General features: G+C 36.2%; 1 protein-coding gene across 2 annotated transcripts in view; it reads right to left on the bottom strand.

The window, feature by feature from the left end:
• Positions 1 to 20,688, bottom strand: part of ICA1L (islet cell autoantigen 1 like) — a 66,272-nt gene that overhangs the window by 30,244 nt on the left and 15,340 nt on the right. Inside the window, exons 3-10 of one of the 2 annotated variants that reach the window (XM_035007352.1) lie at positions 14,467 to 14,510; positions 12,709 to 12,877; positions 10,214 to 10,286; positions 8,834 to 8,957; positions 6,877 to 7,075; positions 4,999 to 5,124; positions 3,523 to 3,621; positions 1,961 to 2,043 (exon numbers count right to left, since the gene is read on the bottom strand). In XM_035007352.1, coding sequence (XP_034863243.1) covers positions 1,961 to 2,043; positions 3,523 to 3,621; positions 4,999 to 5,124; positions 6,877 to 7,075; positions 8,834 to 8,957; positions 10,214 to 10,286; positions 12,709 to 12,877; positions 14,467 to 14,510 — 917 coding nt within the window. The remainder of the gene's footprint in view (positions 1 to 1,960; positions 2,044 to 3,522; positions 3,622 to 4,998; positions 5,125 to 6,876; positions 7,076 to 8,833; positions 8,958 to 10,213; positions 10,287 to 12,708; positions 12,878 to 14,466; positions 14,511 to 20,688) is intronic. The other variant, XM_035007353.1, reaches the window with a different exon arrangement.

Genomic DNA, 20,688 nt, shown 5'->3' with positions numbered 1-20,688 from the left:
AACATAGATTTAGGCATTATACCTGGGGTGTAACCTCACAATTCTAGTATTAGAGGCTGTTTTTAATAAATCTTTAAAGATACGTAAAAAGCAATCCAGGTAATCCCCTGCTTTTCAAAAGCTTGCATTATGCTTCTACAGAAGTTAGTTAGTACCCACCTTTGCTAACTGAAAGTTAGTACCCACCTTTGCTAACTGAAAGAAGCCCAAAGGGGATTTTCACTTTTACAAAAAAGGCAAAAAGCAAAAACAGCGTTAAGTGTTTGTTTTGCAAGGAGCCCTTTTAGAGGCAGCGTGCACACTGAGCAGCGGCAGCGGCCCCACCAAGCTCCTTCCCCGGGAGCGACACTTGGCATCTCCGCGCTAAGCCGCTACAGCTCTGAACTGTGTCTGTGCGCATCTGTGCTTTATCTCCATTTATTTTGTGCATACATTAGCAAGATGTGTGCTACGGTGTCAGAAAAACCTAAGAGAGGTTATTTTTTGGGTCTAAGAATACTAAAAAAAATTTTCACAAAAATTAATGGTAATTGCTTCTTTGCCTTACACTGTACTGGCTTATTAAATATTTCATTGGGACCTTCACTTTCAGATAGCAGGGGAAACCTATACAGTATTTATTTGCAAAAAACACAAAAATAAACCTACAGAGCAAATAGATACTAATGACTTGGAATGAAATTTCCAATGACAGCATATATATATGGGTTTTTAAACAACTTAGATGGAAGAGAAAGTAAAGTGCTTTGGACTCTGTTGGTTAACTCAAAAGGTAGTTCTCATAATGCTGAAGATGCATGAGAGGATTCTGAATAAAACTTACATGAAATGTGATAATGGAAAAAATTTACTAAATGAATATATTTCATGTAACAGGATTGTAAATGTCAATGGATAAGTTTCATTTATAACTATACATTTGATTAATCTACATCTAAATTGTTTACATATTCAAGTTAGCCAAAAAATTTGTTTGGATTTCCCCATAGAGAAAAGAGGGACATGCTTATATCCTGAATCACCTTCCACTCAGCAATATATGGTTTGTCACAGTTCAAGTCTTATTTCTGGGTTTGTTACTACACTCAGTGCAATCTAGTTAAAATGAGAAGTAGCAGCTCTGAAAGGAAAACAAGGGTACGATATAATAAAATGGAAAGAGGCAACATAAAGGATGTGCATGGCAAGAACCCCCATTTTCAGGTAACCAGCCCCAGTCCCATTTGTGTTGCTCTAGAGACAGATTTTCAACAGCTTCTGTTTCATAGCTGCTGGCACTTGTCCCTTTCTCTTTCAAGCTGGCCCTTCTGGGATTCGCTAGGTAGAGGCTCTTACTACAAAGCTCACTCTCCCAAACTATAGAATTTGGAGTTATCCCCAATCTGTTCTGTACTCTTATCATCAACTTTGCCTGCCATGTTTAAAATAGGGGGAAAAATAAGGCTTCAAAACAAATGTTTAATATTAACTGGAAAAATGGGGCACCTGGCTGGCTCAGTCGGTAGAGCACCTGATTCTTGATCTCGTGAGTTCAAGCCCCATTCTGGGCACAGAGCTCACTTTAAAAAAAAAAAATCCCTTAAAAATACTAATTGGAAAAATGACATAGAAATAAATATTCAGGGGCGCCTGGGTGGTTCAGTTGGTTAAGCGTCTGCCTTCGGCTCAGGTCATGATCCCAGGGTCCTGGGATGAAGCCCCACATTGGGCTCCTGGCTGAGCGAGGAGCCTGCTTCTCCCTCTCTCTCTGCCTCTCTCCCTGCTCATGCTCTCTCTGTCTCTGTATCTCTGTGTCTCAAATGAATAAATAAAAAATCTTTAAAAAAAAAAAAAAGAAATATTCAGTAAGTCAGAAAAGAAACAACTCTTTCCAAATATATTCTGTATCAGTATCCACAGTTTCCAAATATATCATATATCATGTATCATTATCCATAACACCATACTTCTGCCTGCTTACTTATTGAGGTTTTCAGTGAGAGAATTGTTTTCTATTTGTTCTTTGTGGTCTCCGGTAAGCTTGCTTGGAGTGTCTTGTAGTTGCTAAGGACAAGAAATTCAATGTTAAGTAGATGGAATCTGTTTCTCTCTTTGTGCAAACAAAATGAAAATAAAAATTTTAAAGAACAACATAAAATAGGGATAATTATGAAGGAGACTAGAGAGTGAGAGATATGGGAAAAATATGCTAATGTAATTTGAACTAAGCCCTGTGTCCCTGTTTATCCTGGTGTCTATGGCAACCATACAGCCTGTGACACGGGCTAGCCACAGGGTTTCCAAGTCTGTCATATGCCAAGGAAGACACACTGTGTTTCTGGCTTTGACTGCAATGCTCCAAATACGGCTAAAGATTTTCAACTTCATCTGAACAGAAATTAGATATTAAATTTGCCTAAAAACACAGTATGCTATCCAGTGAAACACTGATATAGAAAAAAATAAAAAACCAAAACATACACACAACAAAAAACATAGACTAATACAAGGGTATCTATTAGACTAGAAGATGCTATGTCAGAACATGACTTAAAAATCCATACCAAGCCCCAGGAATACACAGGTGCAAGATATGAATCTATCACAGATAACACATACAGTTTGAGTAATCTCAACAATAACATTTTCAAGCTCTATTTAAAATAAGGCAGAGGGGCGCCTGGGTGGCTCAGTTGGTTAAGCGACTGCCTTTGGTTCAGGTCATGATCCTGGAGTCCTGGGATCGAGTCCCGCATCGGGCTCCCTGCTCGGCAGGGAGTCTGCTTCTCCCTCTGACCCTCCTCCCTCTCATGCTCTCTGTCTCTCATTCTCTCTGTCTCAAATAAATAAATAAATAATCTTTAAAAAAAAAATTTAAAAAAATAAGGCAGAATGATAAGTTCAAAGGCACTGAAACCTAGCCTACCCAAATTAGAGAAATGATTACCATGGTGTGACTCTGCTAGATAAGCCATATGCAAAGGCTGACAGGAAGATATGCAAATGTTAAAAACCTGAGAGTACCTTTTACATGTAGGCATTACAGAAAGAGCTGATCTAATACAATACAGTAGTCTCTTAAGCTGGAATCACCCATAATTTTTGCACCATGAATCACATCTACAACATGAGTATAAAAGTAAAGCAAGGTAATTTTTAACTTCTAAAACTGTCAGGTAGGTAGGTACTCTGGTTGTTTTTGAAAACCAATAACCATTTTCCATTGCTTGTTCCTCCGAAGTTTTTCTTTTCCATAACTTTTTCTTATCTCGTTTGCATTTTAATTTTCTTTTCTCTTGCTTGCTCTTTTACTCCCCGCCAACCCCACCCAATATCTTGAGCCCACCAGCAGTATTCTCATATTTGTTTAGTGTTGCTGGTAGCACTTGGAATCAGGGAAGTACAGAAAAACGACTGGTTGAAGGAATGTAGAAAAATGTTTCCCAATATTTTGTAAATTCAAAGTTAGGCTCAGTACAAAGTAGTTTCAATATCCAAATGAAGTATAATATATCTAACAAAAGAGCATGGAAAGAAATGTACCTTGAGAGCTACAAAATCATATGGATGGAAGCCAGTACAGGCCCCATGGATCTGGGACATCAATCGGGCTGTTTTCTCCCAGAATCCAAGCAGTGTCCTCTGCAGAAAAAGAAAGGTTGTCACTACAGTTATGATTTTTTTCCCTGCTGTTTTTCCTCACTAGTGTAGGTAGATGAATGGTTGCTGAATAATAAGCAGTAGGAAGTAAAATCAATTTCCAAGTTTGAGGAACCAGAAAGCAGTGTAAATAGTAATTCTGCATAAGAACTGGCATCTATCAGCATATATATGTGCCTATCTGTATACAGAACTGGAATGTACACTGGAGTCAGCCAGAGAGTAATGCTAGTGGATTAGAACACCTTCTGAAGAGTCCAAAAGAGAAATGTTAAAAGCACAAAAATACCATATTTATATTAGGGGTATATATGTAGATCTTTATGTTGGTAAGCATATATAAACCTTTATTAATTGGGAAAAATAGTATGTACCACTAACTTTAGTCTTTCATTTAGGGCACAAGAAAGACCAAAAAAAAAAAAAAAAAAAAAAGTGTTCTCAAGCCAACTCAAGTAATTGGACACTTCCCTTGGTGCTTCAAAGTTTGTATTCAAAGTGGGCTGAGTGGAGAGAATAAAGGAGAACTGAACTAACAGCTATTGTGTTTCAGGTGTATGCTACATGGGTTTGCAGATACTTTTATTTTTAAGTGCATCCTTTCTTGACTCCTGAATTCCACAGGACTGAACCAAAGCAGGTAGATTTCCTACAAGGCCCAGTGAATGTCCATTCCCTTTAGTTTATTATTCTTATCTTATGTAAATACAGTTGATTCTGTTTTGCCATTCACGAATACATGTTAAAATCAGTCACTGCTACTAATTAACATCTGCCTTACTCACTGCATGCTGTTTATGTGTGATTTGGGGTAGCAGAAGCACAGGTGAGACCGCTGAGGTTAAAGTGGTGGGAGACGGCGACTTGGCAGAACGAAAACATGGGACCCAGCATGAGAAAACTTAAGTTTTTAGCCCAACACTGTCATTTACTTTAATTCTCCTAGGTTTCATTTCCCTGAGCTACAAAATGACAGAAACGGTTTAAACTATTGGGCCACAGCATTTTTGCTTCAAATGAAACTGTGTGTAGAAGTTCAAAGTGGAGTAGTTCTGGGTGAACCAGGGTTAGTGAGCTGTGAATTCTGCCTAACACCCCCACTCAAACCTAGATGGCCCCAAAGTCTCCCTCTCCTAGGACACCAAGGAGAATAACATGAAGATACAGAACTAGGCAATCCCGAAGGTCTTTTTCAGTCTAGAATTCTATGATTCTCTGTCACAACCTCAATAAATCCATTTTGAAAGTCAAAGGAATCTGATTAATTATGCAATTTTTAACACCCTTTAGACAACTTTTAAAAAGGAATCTCACCACTCATCTTTACTGCAAGGACATGCTGACCATGGAGGTGGGTACCTGGTAGGTAGTGAGGGAGTGAGATAACATATTGCAGCGACTAGCTCCAAGTAAATCCACTTTCTGACAAACATCCATCTTTAACTTGTCAAAAGAAGCTTTGCTATTTCTCACTTGGATCTGTACCTGCAACCACAATAATATTTATTATTATTACTGATAATACAGACATACCATACAGGCTCATGATACATATTTTCAGACAAATGAAATTGTAATAAAGAAGACTAATTCTCTTTCCTTGTATTATTATTTCATGATTAATGGTAAAGATCTTGGCTATTTTTAGTAATTGTAGGAGATTCTTTCTAGCAGATATCTTTATGCTGAGAAAGTATGCAGTGATAAATGGAAAGTATATAGTTAAGAAGAAAAAACCCCACAGATTCCAAATAAAAAGAAATATCCCAAACCACTGATGGGTAATATTTAGCTAATAGAAGAATGAATGGAAAGGGGACATAGTTAAAGTGTTGAGAAGCAGTAATAATAATTCTGAATCATGGAGATACATTTATAAATTTAAATATAGGTCTATCATATTTCTTACACTTAAGGTAAGTCATATGTCACCAAGTGGCATGAATATTCAACTTTTAAATATACTTATTCAGTCATTCAACAAGTATTTATAAGGTATCTATTATGTGCCAGGCACCGGGATATTGTGGTGAAGAAAACAATGTTCTTTCCCACCATCCCTGAGTGGGGAGGCACAGGAAAAAACAGTAGTAAATAAATACGTAAGATAATCTCAAGTTGCAAAGATAAAATATAAGTGAAAAGAAATGACTGCTTTTGGTAAGATGATCAGGAAGCCTTTGATGAGCTCATGCAAGATGTTTGAACTGGGACAGAAAGATGATAAGCGAGCCATGCCAGGATTCTGAGAAGAGCATTCCAGGCTCAGGGAAAAGCAAGGACAAAAGTCCTGGGCGTGGGAGGTGGGTGAAGAGCTTAATATGTTTGCAGAACAATACGGAATAGGCTAGAACATATTCCTTCCTGGGGCACGGAAAGGGCTAGAGTATAGGAAGTGCAAGATGTGGCTGCACAGGGACCAGAAACCAGACTGTGCAGGGCTATCTGGGTCCAGATAAGTTTAGAATCCATTCTTTTTTAATTAAAATTTAGGTGAAATTCAGATAATATAAACTTAACCATTTAAAAAATATATAATTCAGTGACATTAGTGTATTGACAGTGTTGTCTGACAACTCCCTTGGATTGTATTCTAATTGTCATGGACTATAAAGGGGAAAGAATAACAGGTTTCTGTGGCCTATACGGCTGGTAGAGAGGCTCCATCAATAAATATGATTTGTATTATATGTACTCTAAATATTTATGAAGTGAAGGAGTGAATTTTATTATTTATATATTGTAAATTTAGGGGATACAATTCATAAGTAGTTTATTTAGCAAAAACATAAGTCCATACATACTTTAAAGGTCTGTGGTCAAACTATGTATTGTAGCAAAAGAAGAATCTGATAATCTTCACTTTTTCTTATAATAATCGAGTTACCTGAATTTTTACTTAAATTATTTTTTCCTCACTAATGAATTATTTCCCCCTCCTGCAAACAAATCCCAGAGGCCAGGGAAACAACATTTAAAGGGTAGTGACAGCTACTGTGAGAGGGATTAAAAAAAAAAAATTAATAGAAAAGTTTGATGGGGTGGGGATGTCACTCAAAGAATAAAAAAAAAAAAGTGTAATAACCTTTTGTACTTCAAAGATCTCCAAGCAACCAAGAATTTATAATATAATGTGTTTCAAAAATAGCCTGATATTTTATGATCTTGATTCAATTATTCTGTGTAAGTTCAATAGGTTTATATATCAAGAAAAGGAAAGGGAAGGGATTTTCATACTTTTCTGAACTTTTCCATTTGTTTTAGGGTGTCTGGGTCCAGTTCTTGGGACACATCCTTCATCCACAGCAGGGCTCCTCTGTATTCTGTGCGCGCTTGTTCCATACGATTGATTGTCATCAAGGTATCAGATACCGCCCTTTGACTGAATGTTTCTACTTCTTGCTTCAGACGAGACAGAGGAGTATACAGGGCCAATCTAATGGCAGAGAGGTAAAAACCAGAGGGATGTACATCCCATAAACAAAACAAAATAAAAACAAAGGTTTAAAACCATAAAGCATATCTGCTGTCAAGATGAGTCTAGGGGCGCCTGGGTGGCTCAGTCGTTAAGCGTCTGCATTCAGCTCAGGTCATGATCCCAGGCTCCTGGGATCGAGCCCCGCACCAGGCTCTCTGCTCAGCAGGGAGCCTGTTTCTCCCTCTCCCACTCCCCCTGCTTGTGTTCCCTCTCTCGCTGTGTCTCTCTCTGTCAAATACATAAATAAAATCTTAAAAAAAAAAAAAAAAAAGATGAGTCTATAAAATAGGAAATTATTAAGATGCCTAAGGAACTTTAGAAAGCAAATAAAGATCATATAGCCAACTTTGAATTGCTAATAATGATGTGTCTATCTCTCTCCCTTTTCTTATTTTAAGAAATATATTATTTTTGCAACATTTTGGATGTTAATCCATGTATAAATAACCTGCCAAGTAAATCTGCCATTTAGAAAAGAGTTCCATGGGTAAAAGAGACCCTGTATTCACAAAACATAATCCCATAAATAGAAAGCCTTTCATGTGACAAATTGAGGTAAAACCTAAGCATAGAAAAGCAGATAAAATGCTAGAAGAACTAATGAGTGTTGAGTTCTCAGCAGCTGAGGATGAGGACAAAAAAATCAAGAATTTAAGAAACAAATCAAACCCAGCTCCTCTAAGTCTGCGTTTTTGACTTAGTGGCACTGAAGGGCCTTGTACTGAGTGTTCCTTAATGATGGGCTTTTGCACTGATGTGGTGTTTCAGAATAAAGCCACTTAATTTATACGTTGTCATTACAGGTCTGATAAGACCTGTTTTTATTTTTCTTCTGAAAATGCAAAGATTTTGGCTGTATTTAGTAAATGTAGGAGATTCTTTGCAACAGGTATCTTTATCTTAAAAATCTGTAAAAGTGATAAATGCCAAATAATTAAGAAAAAATGCTCTCTGCTTAAAAAGAAGAAAAGCTCTAGGGGTGCCTGGGTGGCTCAGTCGTTAAGCGTCTGCCTTCAGCTCAGGTCATGGTCCCAGGGTCCTGGGATCGAGCCCCGCATCGGGCTCCCTGCTTGGTGGGAAACCTGCTTCTCCATCTCCCATTCCCCCTGCTTGTGTTCCCTCTCTCGCTGTGTCTCTCTCTGTCAAATAAATAAATAAAATCTTTAAAAAAAAAAAAAAGAAGAAAAGTTCTAATGTACTCCTAGATAGTACAGTATCCAAAAAAAGAAAGAAAATAATTAAAATATACATATTTTTATATGTATGTACCTGTTATATTAGACCATATAAGAAATTTAAATGTAGGCTTAAAGCCTATTTCTAGGAATTAAGCAACCTATAATGTCCATTTTTAAGTAATTCTTTTACATACAAAATAAATAAGAGTTAGGCATCAAAACAATTATATGGTGTAATATATCTCTCTTTTAACCCTATACTGGAATGATCAGTAATCTTTACAGATATTAGAAACATAGGTCAAGGGGCGTCTGCCTTCGGCTCAGGTCATGATCCCAGGGTCCTGGGATCGAGCCCCGCATCGGGCTCCCTGCTCGGCGGGAAGCCTGCTTCTCCCTCTCCCACTCCTCCTGCTTGTGTTCCCTCTCTTGCTGTGTCTCTCTCTGTCAAACAAATAAAATCTTTAAAAAAAAAAAAAAATAGGTCAAAACTATCATGTTGACTATAGATTTAAGGACGATGTAAAACATAGTAAACCTTTGCTTGGCTGAAGAACAGAGTGCCTTGCCAGTAGCATCCATCATTTTACCAGCTTGTGTTGTATCCCGTTCTGCTTGAAACTTTAAAAAGAGCCCCAGTTCATTTTCTTCCTCTGATATAACTAGGAAAAAATTACAGTATAGTTAATTGTTTCATTTCATCATTTGTTTAAAACACACAACTAAAACTCTCACAGCAATAATTCTCTATATGTAAGAATTACTTGGGGGAAGGAGAGGCTTATTTTAAAAATGCAAATTCCTGGGGCTCTACTTCCAGAGATTCTGATTATATAGGTCTTAGGATCTGCTTCCTCCCACCTACAAGTGCTCCAGATGGTTTTGATGTAGTGAATTCATGGACCTTGCTTTTGGGAAAGGCTGATCTTTAGTGGAAAAAAAAAAAAAAGATTCCAAAATGACAAAACCACAAATGATGCATTAGCAATTGTGCAGACATGCATTTTAGGATCATTGCCTCTTACAAAGTATTTGTATCCTATTTAAACTTAATCTTGACTCCCACCCTGGCTCAGTATCCCAGGCCCATAGACATCCACAATTTTACTGAAACCCTAAGTTGTCATGTAGTATACTGCTACTCAGAGTGTGGTCCACTGACCAGTTCCAACCCAGAACCATTTGTTACCAGCCTGTAACAAGTACCAAAACTAAGAAGCTGTTTAGAAACTTACTAATTTGACTATTTTATATCTATTGAATCTAATAATAATAAAAAAGTGTGTTTATATTTTGCATGTCTTCTTTAATTTCATTTTTCTAGAAATCAATTTTTATTGTATATTATAAAAGTGTCAGTTTACAACAGATTGAAAGTAAAACACGGAACAAAAGTGGTCTTTGACCACAGAGTTTTAGAAGTCTGACCCTCTAATCACAATAAGACTAATAAGGGGGGGAGCCCATAAAGTGTTCAAATTATAAGCTTAAAGTGACAAATGACTAACATCATGCCTAATTTCACCCCGGTTTACTGTTGGAAAAGCTGAAGTTAAAAACTGAAAGGGGAAGGGGTGCTGGCTGGCTCAGTCCGTAGAGTATGCAACTCTTGATCTTGGGGTCATGAGTTCAAGCCCCACGTTGGGCATAGAGCCTACTTAAAAAAAAAAAAGCAAACACAAAACAAACTGAAAGGGAAGTCCCTCAGGACCTCTGAGGCAGCAGCAGAACTCAAACCCACTCACATGCTAGCTCCCCATTCCCACTGCTCCTCACTGTCACTTCTTTGTCATAAGGAACCATTCACAAAATAGTTCAGTGAACTATTGTTTTTACATTAAATATTTCATTCTCAAAAATGCAAGTGAATTATTTATTTTAAATGAGAATTATTGGATAGATATCTAGGATTTCATACCATTGAGTCTTAGCTGATATTTCTCAACTATCTTCAGAAGTTCAGTGCATGTCTCTTGAATGGAGTGAAAAACCTTTGAAATATAAATTTTATTAGGACAATCTAAAGAACCACAAACAAATATAACATATCTGTTATAAGCACTTCAAAAGCACAACATTTTCTTATAAGTGTTGTCTGTTTGCCTTGACTTTGATGTACTTCAGTATTGGTTTTATCTTTGATATAGAAAATTTAGATTCCCCCATTTAGATTCCCCCCATGAGGGTTGGAAAAAATGGTGATAAATACATGGGGACTAATAAAAATTTATAACTGTGGAGTTTGTCCTCCCCTCAGCTCCAAACTATCTAAATAGCAAAAATGTAAATCCAATATAAACTGTATCAAATATTGCCAATTACAGATGAAAATAGTATAGATAATTTTAGAAAATGTTAACTCTCAATCTGGCTTTTCTACAGGATTATTTTAAGCATAACATGTGAGTGAATTACCAAAAAAATTAATGTATTACAACATCAAAAATAAATTACTTTTGGATTGTTTTTGTTTGAAATTTTCCCTTCATTACTACTGTTGCTAATAGCTAACAGAAAAATAAAACATCCAGTAGACACCATTTCAAAGTAAGCACATGAAAATTTGAGATTTGGACATATTATACACATGAGGTAACTCTTCACACACATCTAAAAATTTAGGTTTTCCCAGGGAAATGAGGTGGCATAGATTTTAGGGTATAGCCTTCTTCCCACAAAGTCCTCTGCTGAAGAATTGTTACAAGACTTTAGTTCAAAAAGACCTTGGCACGGTAGCATCGTATTAGGCACTAACCCTTTGAGTATCAAATAAATTTCCAATACTACCTCTGAGCCTGAGTATTCCCTCTCTGAAACAGTTTTGTTATTATTCTGATATGTGATCAGACCTAAGGAAGATCATTGATAGACACTAAAATCTAAATGGAGGAGCAACCATCAACTTTTCACATAAGTTTAGGTATGTTTGAAATGAATTTGGTATATGGACTTGGCAATTTAAAAAGCTGCTTTAAAATCATATGGAAGACTAGTAAAAGATATAAAAATGATTGTTCTACTAAGATGAAATGGTTATAGTTGGTTTTTCCCCCACGGGTCTTTGAAAGATTTATATATAATTGCTTTTTATTTTTACAATGAAAGTTTTTTAACCTTAACTATTTTACAATGAAAGTTTTTTAACTGAGGGAAAAATTTGTGTTATTACAAAATTGTAATATATTTAAAGCATACAACATGATGATTTAAGTATACATAAAATGAAAATTTTTCTCATTCTTAAAAAATATACTACAAATGTGGGAAAAAGTACTTGGGTGATTTCAAATATTTGTCTAATGGACAAAAATATAAAATAGGTCACACAGATTACCTAACAATGTAAAAGACAGGAAAATTTACTTCTGTGGGAATATACGTGGAAACAGTAAACAGTTCCTTTAGCATTAAAACATTTATTACTAATAATCAAGTCCCTTCATTTATTCCACATTTGTCATTGAATCATAAGAAGAATACTTTTCAACACAAATAGTAAAAGCTTGTTAATTTGTTATCTATTTCCATATTTGTTATGGCCATGACATAAGTTTACATTTTGTAGAATAAAGATACTTAGTAGATTATGACCTGTTTAATGGGTCCTATACTTTTGAGGATTGCAACAAATGATTATATTCCAAGCATAATAGAACTCCTGCTTGGAAATATTTTTAAAAGGTATCTTCAATTAGTAGTATACATACATGGAATTAGTAAACCTGCATTTAAAAACCCAGAAATTTTTGTATATATAGGAGACAGTTTAATTACTTAAAAATGTAAAACACTTACAGGTTTAAAGTAGTTTCATGGTAATTGCTTTTTTTATTTAAAATGAAAAACACAGCCAAAAAACACATTACAAAACACTTCAATAACTCTATCCCTTAATTGTAGAAACAAAAACTCTAACATAAAAATCCTCACTCGGGGCCATTGGCTGTCTCAGTCGGTGGAGCATGTAACTCTTGATCTCAGGATTGTGAGTGTGAGCCCCACGTTGGGTGCAGAGTTTATTTAAATAAAGAAATAAACTTAAAAAAATAATAAAAAATAAAAAACCTCACTATTTGATTTCAATTAATTTCATTGAGATATGACTTCACATAAAAGTGGTACAAAATATTACAACATGATATATAATGAGTATATGGTTTTAATTAGGAATATAATTAATTCATTAATATTTAGCTTAAAAACTAATACTTGTGCCAGAGAAATTATTCTTTCTCTAATTTATGAATACCAGTTCTGCCAATTCTCAATTTGTGAGAATTGTGACCTCCTACCTAGAAGATCTGATTGACACATGAATACAATTAAACATTCTATTATCAAATCTGCAAGTTCTTCAGTCATAGTCCCAAAGAATAACCACTTATATGCAATATAAAGAATCCTCAAATTTACCTCGAGTTTAGCATCCAGTTCAGCATCAGATGCCACCACGTGCTCATCCTCCTTTTTTCCCGTTGCTTTGATAAAGACCTGTTTAGTTTTCCAGTATTTCTTTTGCATTCTGCTAACTACTGACTGATTATCTTCTGGTCTGGGTTGTCCAAAGGAATCCATGGAGTGACTACAAGGAACAGATTAAAATTTCTTAAATTTTTTCAATAATATATATCTAGTCAGTGAGTATTTAATCCAATTGAAAAAGTGAAAAAGATACTAAATGGAATATTAATGTTAATAGCTATACATACTAATATTTGCTCTGTATGGTCTAAACTTATGCTATAACTTGCACAAGTAACAGACAGAAGAAAGATTAATGATATTTACATTAATTTCAGTTACGAGACAAAGATGATAAAACTATTATAATATTGCAATAATGACTGGAAATAATTTTATTTAACCAATCTACTTACAGACATCTATTAGTTTCTAATTTTTGCTTTGTAATAATACTGCAAATGAACTTATACACACATCTTTGCATACTACTATCATTTCCTTAAAAAAGTTTGCTATAGTTATAACTGCTGTGTCAGAATACACATTTAATAAATATTCTTAGATATGCAAAGATTCAGATACATACTCTTCTTTAAAACTCAAAGAAATACTTTGGTATCTGAAAAAAAAAACAAAAATAAAGATCTTAAGTATAGGAGAGATATGTTAGCAATAAAGATGGGGGGGTGCCTGGCTGGCTCAATCAGAAGAACACGTGACTCTTGATCCTGGGGTCATGAGTTTGAGCCCCATGTGGGGTTTAAAAAATTATAGAAAAAAAAAAAAGATGGAAATTGTAACCTGTCGATTTGAAAATTAATATCTAAGTAATTCTTAATATGGTTAACATGGCTATATAAGGAAATGCAAATGTAAAAAGTATTCCTTAAGGAGATGTAAAAATGGAAATAATAATAGTTTTAAAAGCCTAAATTATTCCAATAACCGGTGGGAGGCAGGACCACAGGGAGGTACTAAAGTATGTGATTCATTCATCATTTTCAGGGGAATCAACAGATATTGATGTATTACTGTTAGTAAAGAAAAAAGTTTCGGGGGCGCCTGGGTGGCTCAGTCGTTAAGTGTCTGCCTTTGGCTCAGGTTGTGATTCCAGGGTCCTGAGATCAAGTCCCACATCGGGCTCCCTGCTCAGCGGGAGGCCTGCTTCTCCCTCTCCCACTCCCCCTGCTTGTGTTCCCTCTCTTGCGGTCTCTCTGTCAAATAAATAAAAAAAAATCTTTTAAAAAAATGAAAAAAAAAGAAAGTTTTATTTTTTTGAAGTAATTACAAATTAAATAAAAATAGAATGTCTACTTTCTAAATTACTAGGTGCAAAACAAAAAAGCAAAAAACCAGCAAAAGCAAAAGCAGGGTAGGAAAAACAAGATTAAGAACAGTTACACTATTTAGTATGATAAATGCAAACCTCCTCTCAGATATAAACAATTTCAAACCATAAAAAACAAAAAATTATATCCAACTACATACTATTTGGGGTCTACCTCAAACAAAATGATATAGAAAGATATACACAAACAAAATTAAAGCAGGAATAGCCATATTAATATCAGACCAAGTAGGTTTAAATAAAATGTATTAAATAAAACAAAGATAAAATGTAAAATCCCCAGATGGCCACTTTCTAGACATTCTCTGAATATTCTGCTTTGGATATCCTCCTGGATTCCTAGAGTTTAGATTAGTTACCAGTTAATTGCAGAACCTCTCATATGCGATGCTGGATAACGTGGCTGGACATAAATTGAGACAGAAAATAGAAAGAGAATTTAATCTTGTTACAGAGTCAAATTGGATTTGATATAATCATTATACTGTTCCAACACATAAAGAGTCTTGAGGGAAAACTTGCAGTTCATCTTTCCCACCCAATTTCTGTCTGCTTTTGGTTGCTCTTGACTGCTTCCAATTAGTTTTTCCCCCAGACTGTTATTAGCATGAGGGTCAGCCCAATTGTATGACGAACTGCTGATTTCTTCTACTAAGCTGACTGCAAGCTTAGGCCCAATCAGTTAAGAGAACAAAATTCCAGGGAGTATCAGAAGAGAGCATCTTTTCCCTGCCTCGACTTCAATGCTGACAGAGCTCAAACAGTATATTCCTTGCCTCTCTCCACTCCCTCACGATCTCCTTGGTGGAGGAGAAAACGTAACTTACTGGACTAGACTTGAGAGAAATAAACTCAGTCCTCCCTTTTCTCTCTGGAAGCTATCCTGCCTGCAGAGAACACATATTACCTGGCAAGGGGAGGATAGTGGCTGGGGGGTAAATCTGCAGAAGATGAGATTTGCAATTTGTAGCTTTTTTTTTTGACAAGGGTACCGTTGAATCTGATTGCCACTGGAGGTAGGTTGAATAGAAAGCAAAATTTTATTGGCTTGAGATATCAAGTTCAAGGCTGACAAACTATAGAAATTTAGGAAGGATATTCTAGAAGAGAGGGAGCCAAAGAGATGATCTCCAAAATCTGTATACAAAGTCCTCCCAAGACCTGTGCTAATCACTAAACTAACCATGAAGTGAGGGAAGGGACCCCAAGGGTGCTGGCAGAAAATAAGCAGCTGGAAACTGAAGTAACTGAAGTAACTAGTAAAGATTCAAGCTGCTATCACTACAGAGGAGACAGAGTCTGGAATCTGAGTTCAGCCAAGTCAACTGCCTTCTAGAATAAAAATTATTCTTCAGAAAAGCAAAACAGAATCCAGAATCTCTAAAACATCATTTAAAATGCCAAGTAACCAATCAAAAACCACTAGACATGCAAAGAACTACAAAAATGTGACCCATACTGAAGGGGAAAAAAGCAGTCAATAAAAACAAATTCCAAAGATTTCCTGGATATTACAACAATCACACAAGTACTTTAAAGCAGCTATTATAAATATGTACAAAGACTAAAAGTAGGATATATGCATAATAAACAGAAAAAAGTCAGAGTCTCTAGTTGCAAAGTTCAATGACTACAGTTAAAAACTAATTGGATAGACTTAAGAACAAATCAAAGATGGAAGATAAGTGAAGTTGAAGATGAATCAAAAATTACATAATCTAAAAAACAACGAGAAAAAAAAAAAAAGACCAAGAAGGAGGGGAGAGATAGAATGGAGAATGGGGGAAAAAAAAAAAAAGAAAAAAGAAAAAAGGAATAAAACATCCCAGATTTTGTAAATGACTTTAACTTATAGATCAATAAATACAAGGAAAACCACAAATAGGCATATCATAAATAAACTGCTTAAATCCAAAGATAAAGAGAAAATTTATCTTAAAAGCAGAGCAAAATGGCAATATTATATACAGGGCAACAAAAATACAAATGACAGGCAGTTTTTCAACAGAAACAACAAAAGCCAGACTACAACAGAGGAATATATTTAAGGTATTGAATGAAAGAAAACAAACTATCAACCCATAATCTGTATCTATCAAAACTATTCTTTAAAAATGAAAGCAAAAAAAAAAAAAAAAGCAAAATACATTTTAAGATAAAAAACTGAGAGAATTCATGGCTGGGGGACTTACAGAAATGCTACCAAATTTTTCAGGCTGAAGGGAAATTACAACAGTAATTTGGATCCACAGGAAATAATGAAGATAACTGGGGGTGGCTGGGTGGCTCAGTCGTTAAGCGTCTGTCTTTGCCTCAGGTCATGATCCCAGGGTCCTGGGATTGAGCCCTGCATCGGGCTCCCTGCTCAGCAGGAAGCCTGCTTCTCCGTCTCCCACTCACCCCTGCCCCGCTTGTGTTCCCTCTCTCCCTGTGTCTCTCTGTCAAATAAATGAATAAATTCTTTAAAAAAAAAATGAAGATAACTGGAATTGGTAAATTTCTGGGTAAATATGAGTTTTTTTCTTTAATTTCTTTAAAAGTCTGGGTGCCTGAGTGTCTCAGTTGGTTAAGCAGCTGCCTTCGGCTCAGGTCATGATCTCAGAGTCCTGGGATCAAGCCCCGCCTCAGGCTCCCTGCTCAACAGGGAGTCTGCTTTTCACTCTGCCCTTCCCAACCCCCTCATGTTCGCTCTCTCTCTGCAAAATAAACAATCTTTTTTTTTTTTTAAAGATTTTATTTATTTATTTGAGAGAGCGAGAATGAGAGAGAGAGAGAGAGAGCACAAGAGGGGGAAGGTCAGAGGGAGAAGCCGACTCCCTGCTGAGCAGGGAGCCTGACGTGGGACTCGATCCAGGGACTCCAGGATCATGACCTGAGCTGAAGGCAGTCACTTAACCAACTGAGCCACCCAGGCACCCCAAAATAAATAATCTTTTAAAAAAATTTCTTTCAAAGTTATAGTTCAACATATGCAGACAAAAATAAAATAAGAGCTCATCTGTCAACATTCTGCCATTTAAAAAATTGGGGGGGGGGCTGGATGGCTCAGTCGTTAAGCGTCTGCCTTCGGCTCAGGTCATGGTCCGAGGGTCCTAGGATCGAGCCCTACATCGGGCTCCCTGCTCCACGGGAAGCCTGCTTCTTCCTCTCCCACTCCCCCTGCTTGTGTTCCTTCTCTCACTGTGTCTCTCTCTGTCAAATAAATAAAATCTTTAAAATTTTTTTTTTAACTTTTTTTTAAAGATTTATTCATCTTAGAGGGAAAGAGCGGAAGGGGCAGAGGGAGAGGGAGAGAGAACTACAAGCAGACCCCACGCTGAATGCATGATGGGGGGGTCTCGATCCCAGGACCCCAAGATCATGACCTGAGCTGAAACCAAGAGTCAGACACTTAACCGACTGCACCACCCAGGTACCCCAATATTCTGCCATTTTTATATCATTTATACTTTCACCTACTCCCTACCACTTCATTCTATCATCATCATCAATACATGGTTCTTTTTGGTAATATTTACATACATTGAAGTGTACAATTTCTAGCTGTGTACTTCTGACAAATGGATATTATGGTATAGAACATTTCCAAGGCCCCAGAAAGTACCCTTGTATCCTTTCTCAGCCAATGCTTAGCCTATAAGAAATAGTAACTGTTGTGATTTTTTTCACCTTAGTTTTTCTTTCTCTAGTGTTTTTTATTATTATTATTATTATTGCTGAATAGTAATCCATTGTGTGAATGTAACACCAGGTTTTCATCTTTTACTACTGTAAATAAAGCTGCTATGAACGTGGCTATACAAGTCTTCTTGTGGACAAATGTTTTTTTCTTTTGGATAAAGACATAGAAAAGGATTCTGTCAAATAATTGGCATATACTTAACTTTATAAGAAATTGCCTTTTTACATTCCCATTAGCAATGTATGAAAGTCCCAATTGTTCCACATCCTCACTCACATGTAATGTTAGCAGTCTTACTAGTTTTATCTGTTCTAGTCATTGTGTAGAGGTATTTCCTTATGGTTTTAATGTGAATTTTACTGATGACTGATGATGATGAGCACTTTTTCATGTGTTAATTGGCCATTTGTATACACTCCATTGTTAAGTATTTGTATTTGCCCATTTTTAAATTGAGTTATCTTTTTTACTATTAAGTTGTACAGCTCTGGGATTTAGATAGGAGTGGCAATGAACCTACAGAGGTATTTGTGGAGGACTGGAATCTTAATACTGAGTCTTTCAATGCAAAAATGATAATATGCATCTCCATTTATTTAGGTTTTCTTTAATTTCGCTCAGTAGTGCTCTGGAGTTTTTAATATAGAGGCATTGCACATCTTTTGTTTAATCCTAAGTATTTTGTGTTTATTGATGTATATTCTACTGTGTATTTTACTACACCAAATTCCACACTTTTCTCAATGTTCTCATTACTTGAAATGTTTGAGTCTCTGAGGGGACCCAATAAATGGCATCCCTTTTCTCTGCATTAGGTCTAAACAAGTTAATAAATAAATAATATAAGGTGTAGTAGCTGAAGGCCAAAATCCCATTTTTTGTTACTAACAGTGGCAAAGTTTGTGGATATAGCTTAGTGTGAGATCTAAATGGTCCTCCTCACTGAGCATCAGGACTAAATAAATTTGTCAACCAGTCAGAGGTAACTGGATTAGGGCAGGTTTTCCCATATGGGAAGAGGAAGAAGGATGGCTAACCATTATTTCTTATTTCTATACTTTCCTTCTTTGCTCTTGAAAAGGTCCCTTCTTTAATAGTTCTTCTAGTGAATCCTGTGGGTAAAAAATGCTTGATCTTGATACCTATGAAACTCTGTTTTGCCTTCATTCATGTTTCTTTTTTCAAGATAGATTTATTTGACAGCGAGAGCACACGGGGGGAGGGGCAGACGGAGAGGGAGAGAATCCTCAGGCTGACTACCTCCTGAGCTCAGAGCCTGAGGTGGGGCTTGATCCAGGGACCCCGGAATCATGACCCACATGAAAACCAAGTGTCAGGTGCTCAACCGACTTGAGCCACCCAGGCACTGCCATTCATGTTTCTTGTATATAAAAATCTAGACTACCAATTTCTTGTATTTTTCCTTTTTTTTTTTTTTTTTTTTAGTTATCATTATTGGTCCATGCAAGACTCATATTTTTGTTTGTTCATTTACTTGTATATTGATCCTTTTTTAACTTCTTCCTCATTTCCATCTCTCCTCACAATCATTCTAATGTGCTTGAATGTGTACTTTTTAATTTGAATGTATTCTTGTAAAATGGGTTATGTACACATCCTAATATATAAAAATGATATGGTGTTGTAGATTTTATTTCTGAGTTTTTGGGTGTTTTTCACTCAGCCCTTTGTTTTCAGGTTCTATATATGTTGCTATGTATGCATCTGTTCTGTTGTTTGATTACACATCATTCTTTAGTGTTTAATTCTTTGAAAATAGAATCCCCATGTCTTAGGGCATCTATTGTAGTCAATGAGAAGTCTGGGGACAAACTATCTCTCCTTTCTGAGGAAGCTTTATGATCCTTTGAATCTTTTTAGAGTGTTCTATTTAACCTTGATGCCCTCAGGCTCTCTAAGATGTGTTTTGGTAGAGTATTGTCATTCTGAAGATTCATGTCTTCCCTCAGTTCTAGAAAATTTTAAGCTATTATCCCTTCAAATATTTCCTTTAAGCCATAATTTCTTCTTTTTATCTGTTTCTTCTATTGGGTGTTATTCTTTATAGGTCTTAATGGCTCATTTTTATCTCTGTTTTTCTGTGCTATCTTTTCAGTAAATTCCTCAGTACAATCTTCCAATTTATGAATTCTCTTTTCAGTTTTGTCTAGAGTTCATCCCAGCTATTGAGATTTGTTTTTTAGGGGCGCCTGGGTGGCTCAGTTGGTTAAGCGACTGCCTTCGGCTCAGGTCATGATCCTGGAGTCCCGGGATCGAGTCCCGCATTGGGCTCCCTGCTCGGCAGGGAGTCTGCTTCTCCCTCTGACCCTCCTCCCTCTCATGCTCTCTGTCTCTCATTCTCTCTCTCTCAAATAAATAAATAAAATCTTAAAAAAAAAAAGAGATTTGTTTTTTTAATATCCAGTGACTCTTTCTTTCTTTCTTTCTTTTGTAATTTCCAAGATTTCTAATTGGTTCTTCTTCATAGTCTCCTAACTTCTTGTCCTTTTTTTTTTTTTTTTTTTTTTGAACTTCTTGTCCTTTTTAACAGTTACCATTCTATAATTTTTCTCTTTGGCACCCTAAATATATATAATTATTATACTTTTCTATAAAATCATTTTTTTTAAGATTTTATTTATTTATTTGACAGAGAGAGACACAATGAGAGAGGCAATACAAGCAGGGGGAGCGGGAGAGGGAGAAGCAGGCTTCCTGCTGAGCAGAGAGCCCGATGTAGGACTCGATCCCAGGACCCTGGGATCATGACCTGAGCTGAAGGCAGTCGCTCAACCAACTGAGCCACCCAGGCGCCCTCTATAAAGTCATTTTTATCTGGAATGAATTCATGTTCCAAAGGTTGATTTTGTTGGTTGAATTTTATAGGCTCATTGTGAGT

The sequence above is a fragment of the Mirounga leonina genome, unplaced genomic scaffold (genome assembly GCF_011800145.1).
Source record: "Mirounga leonina isolate KUSES-001 unplaced genomic scaffold, KU_Mleo_1.0 Mir_151, whole genome shotgun sequence".
Classification (NCBI taxonomy): Eukaryota; Metazoa; Chordata; class Mammalia; order Carnivora; family Phocidae; genus Mirounga; species Mirounga leonina.
This window is presented reverse-complemented; position numbering and strand designations above follow the sequence as displayed.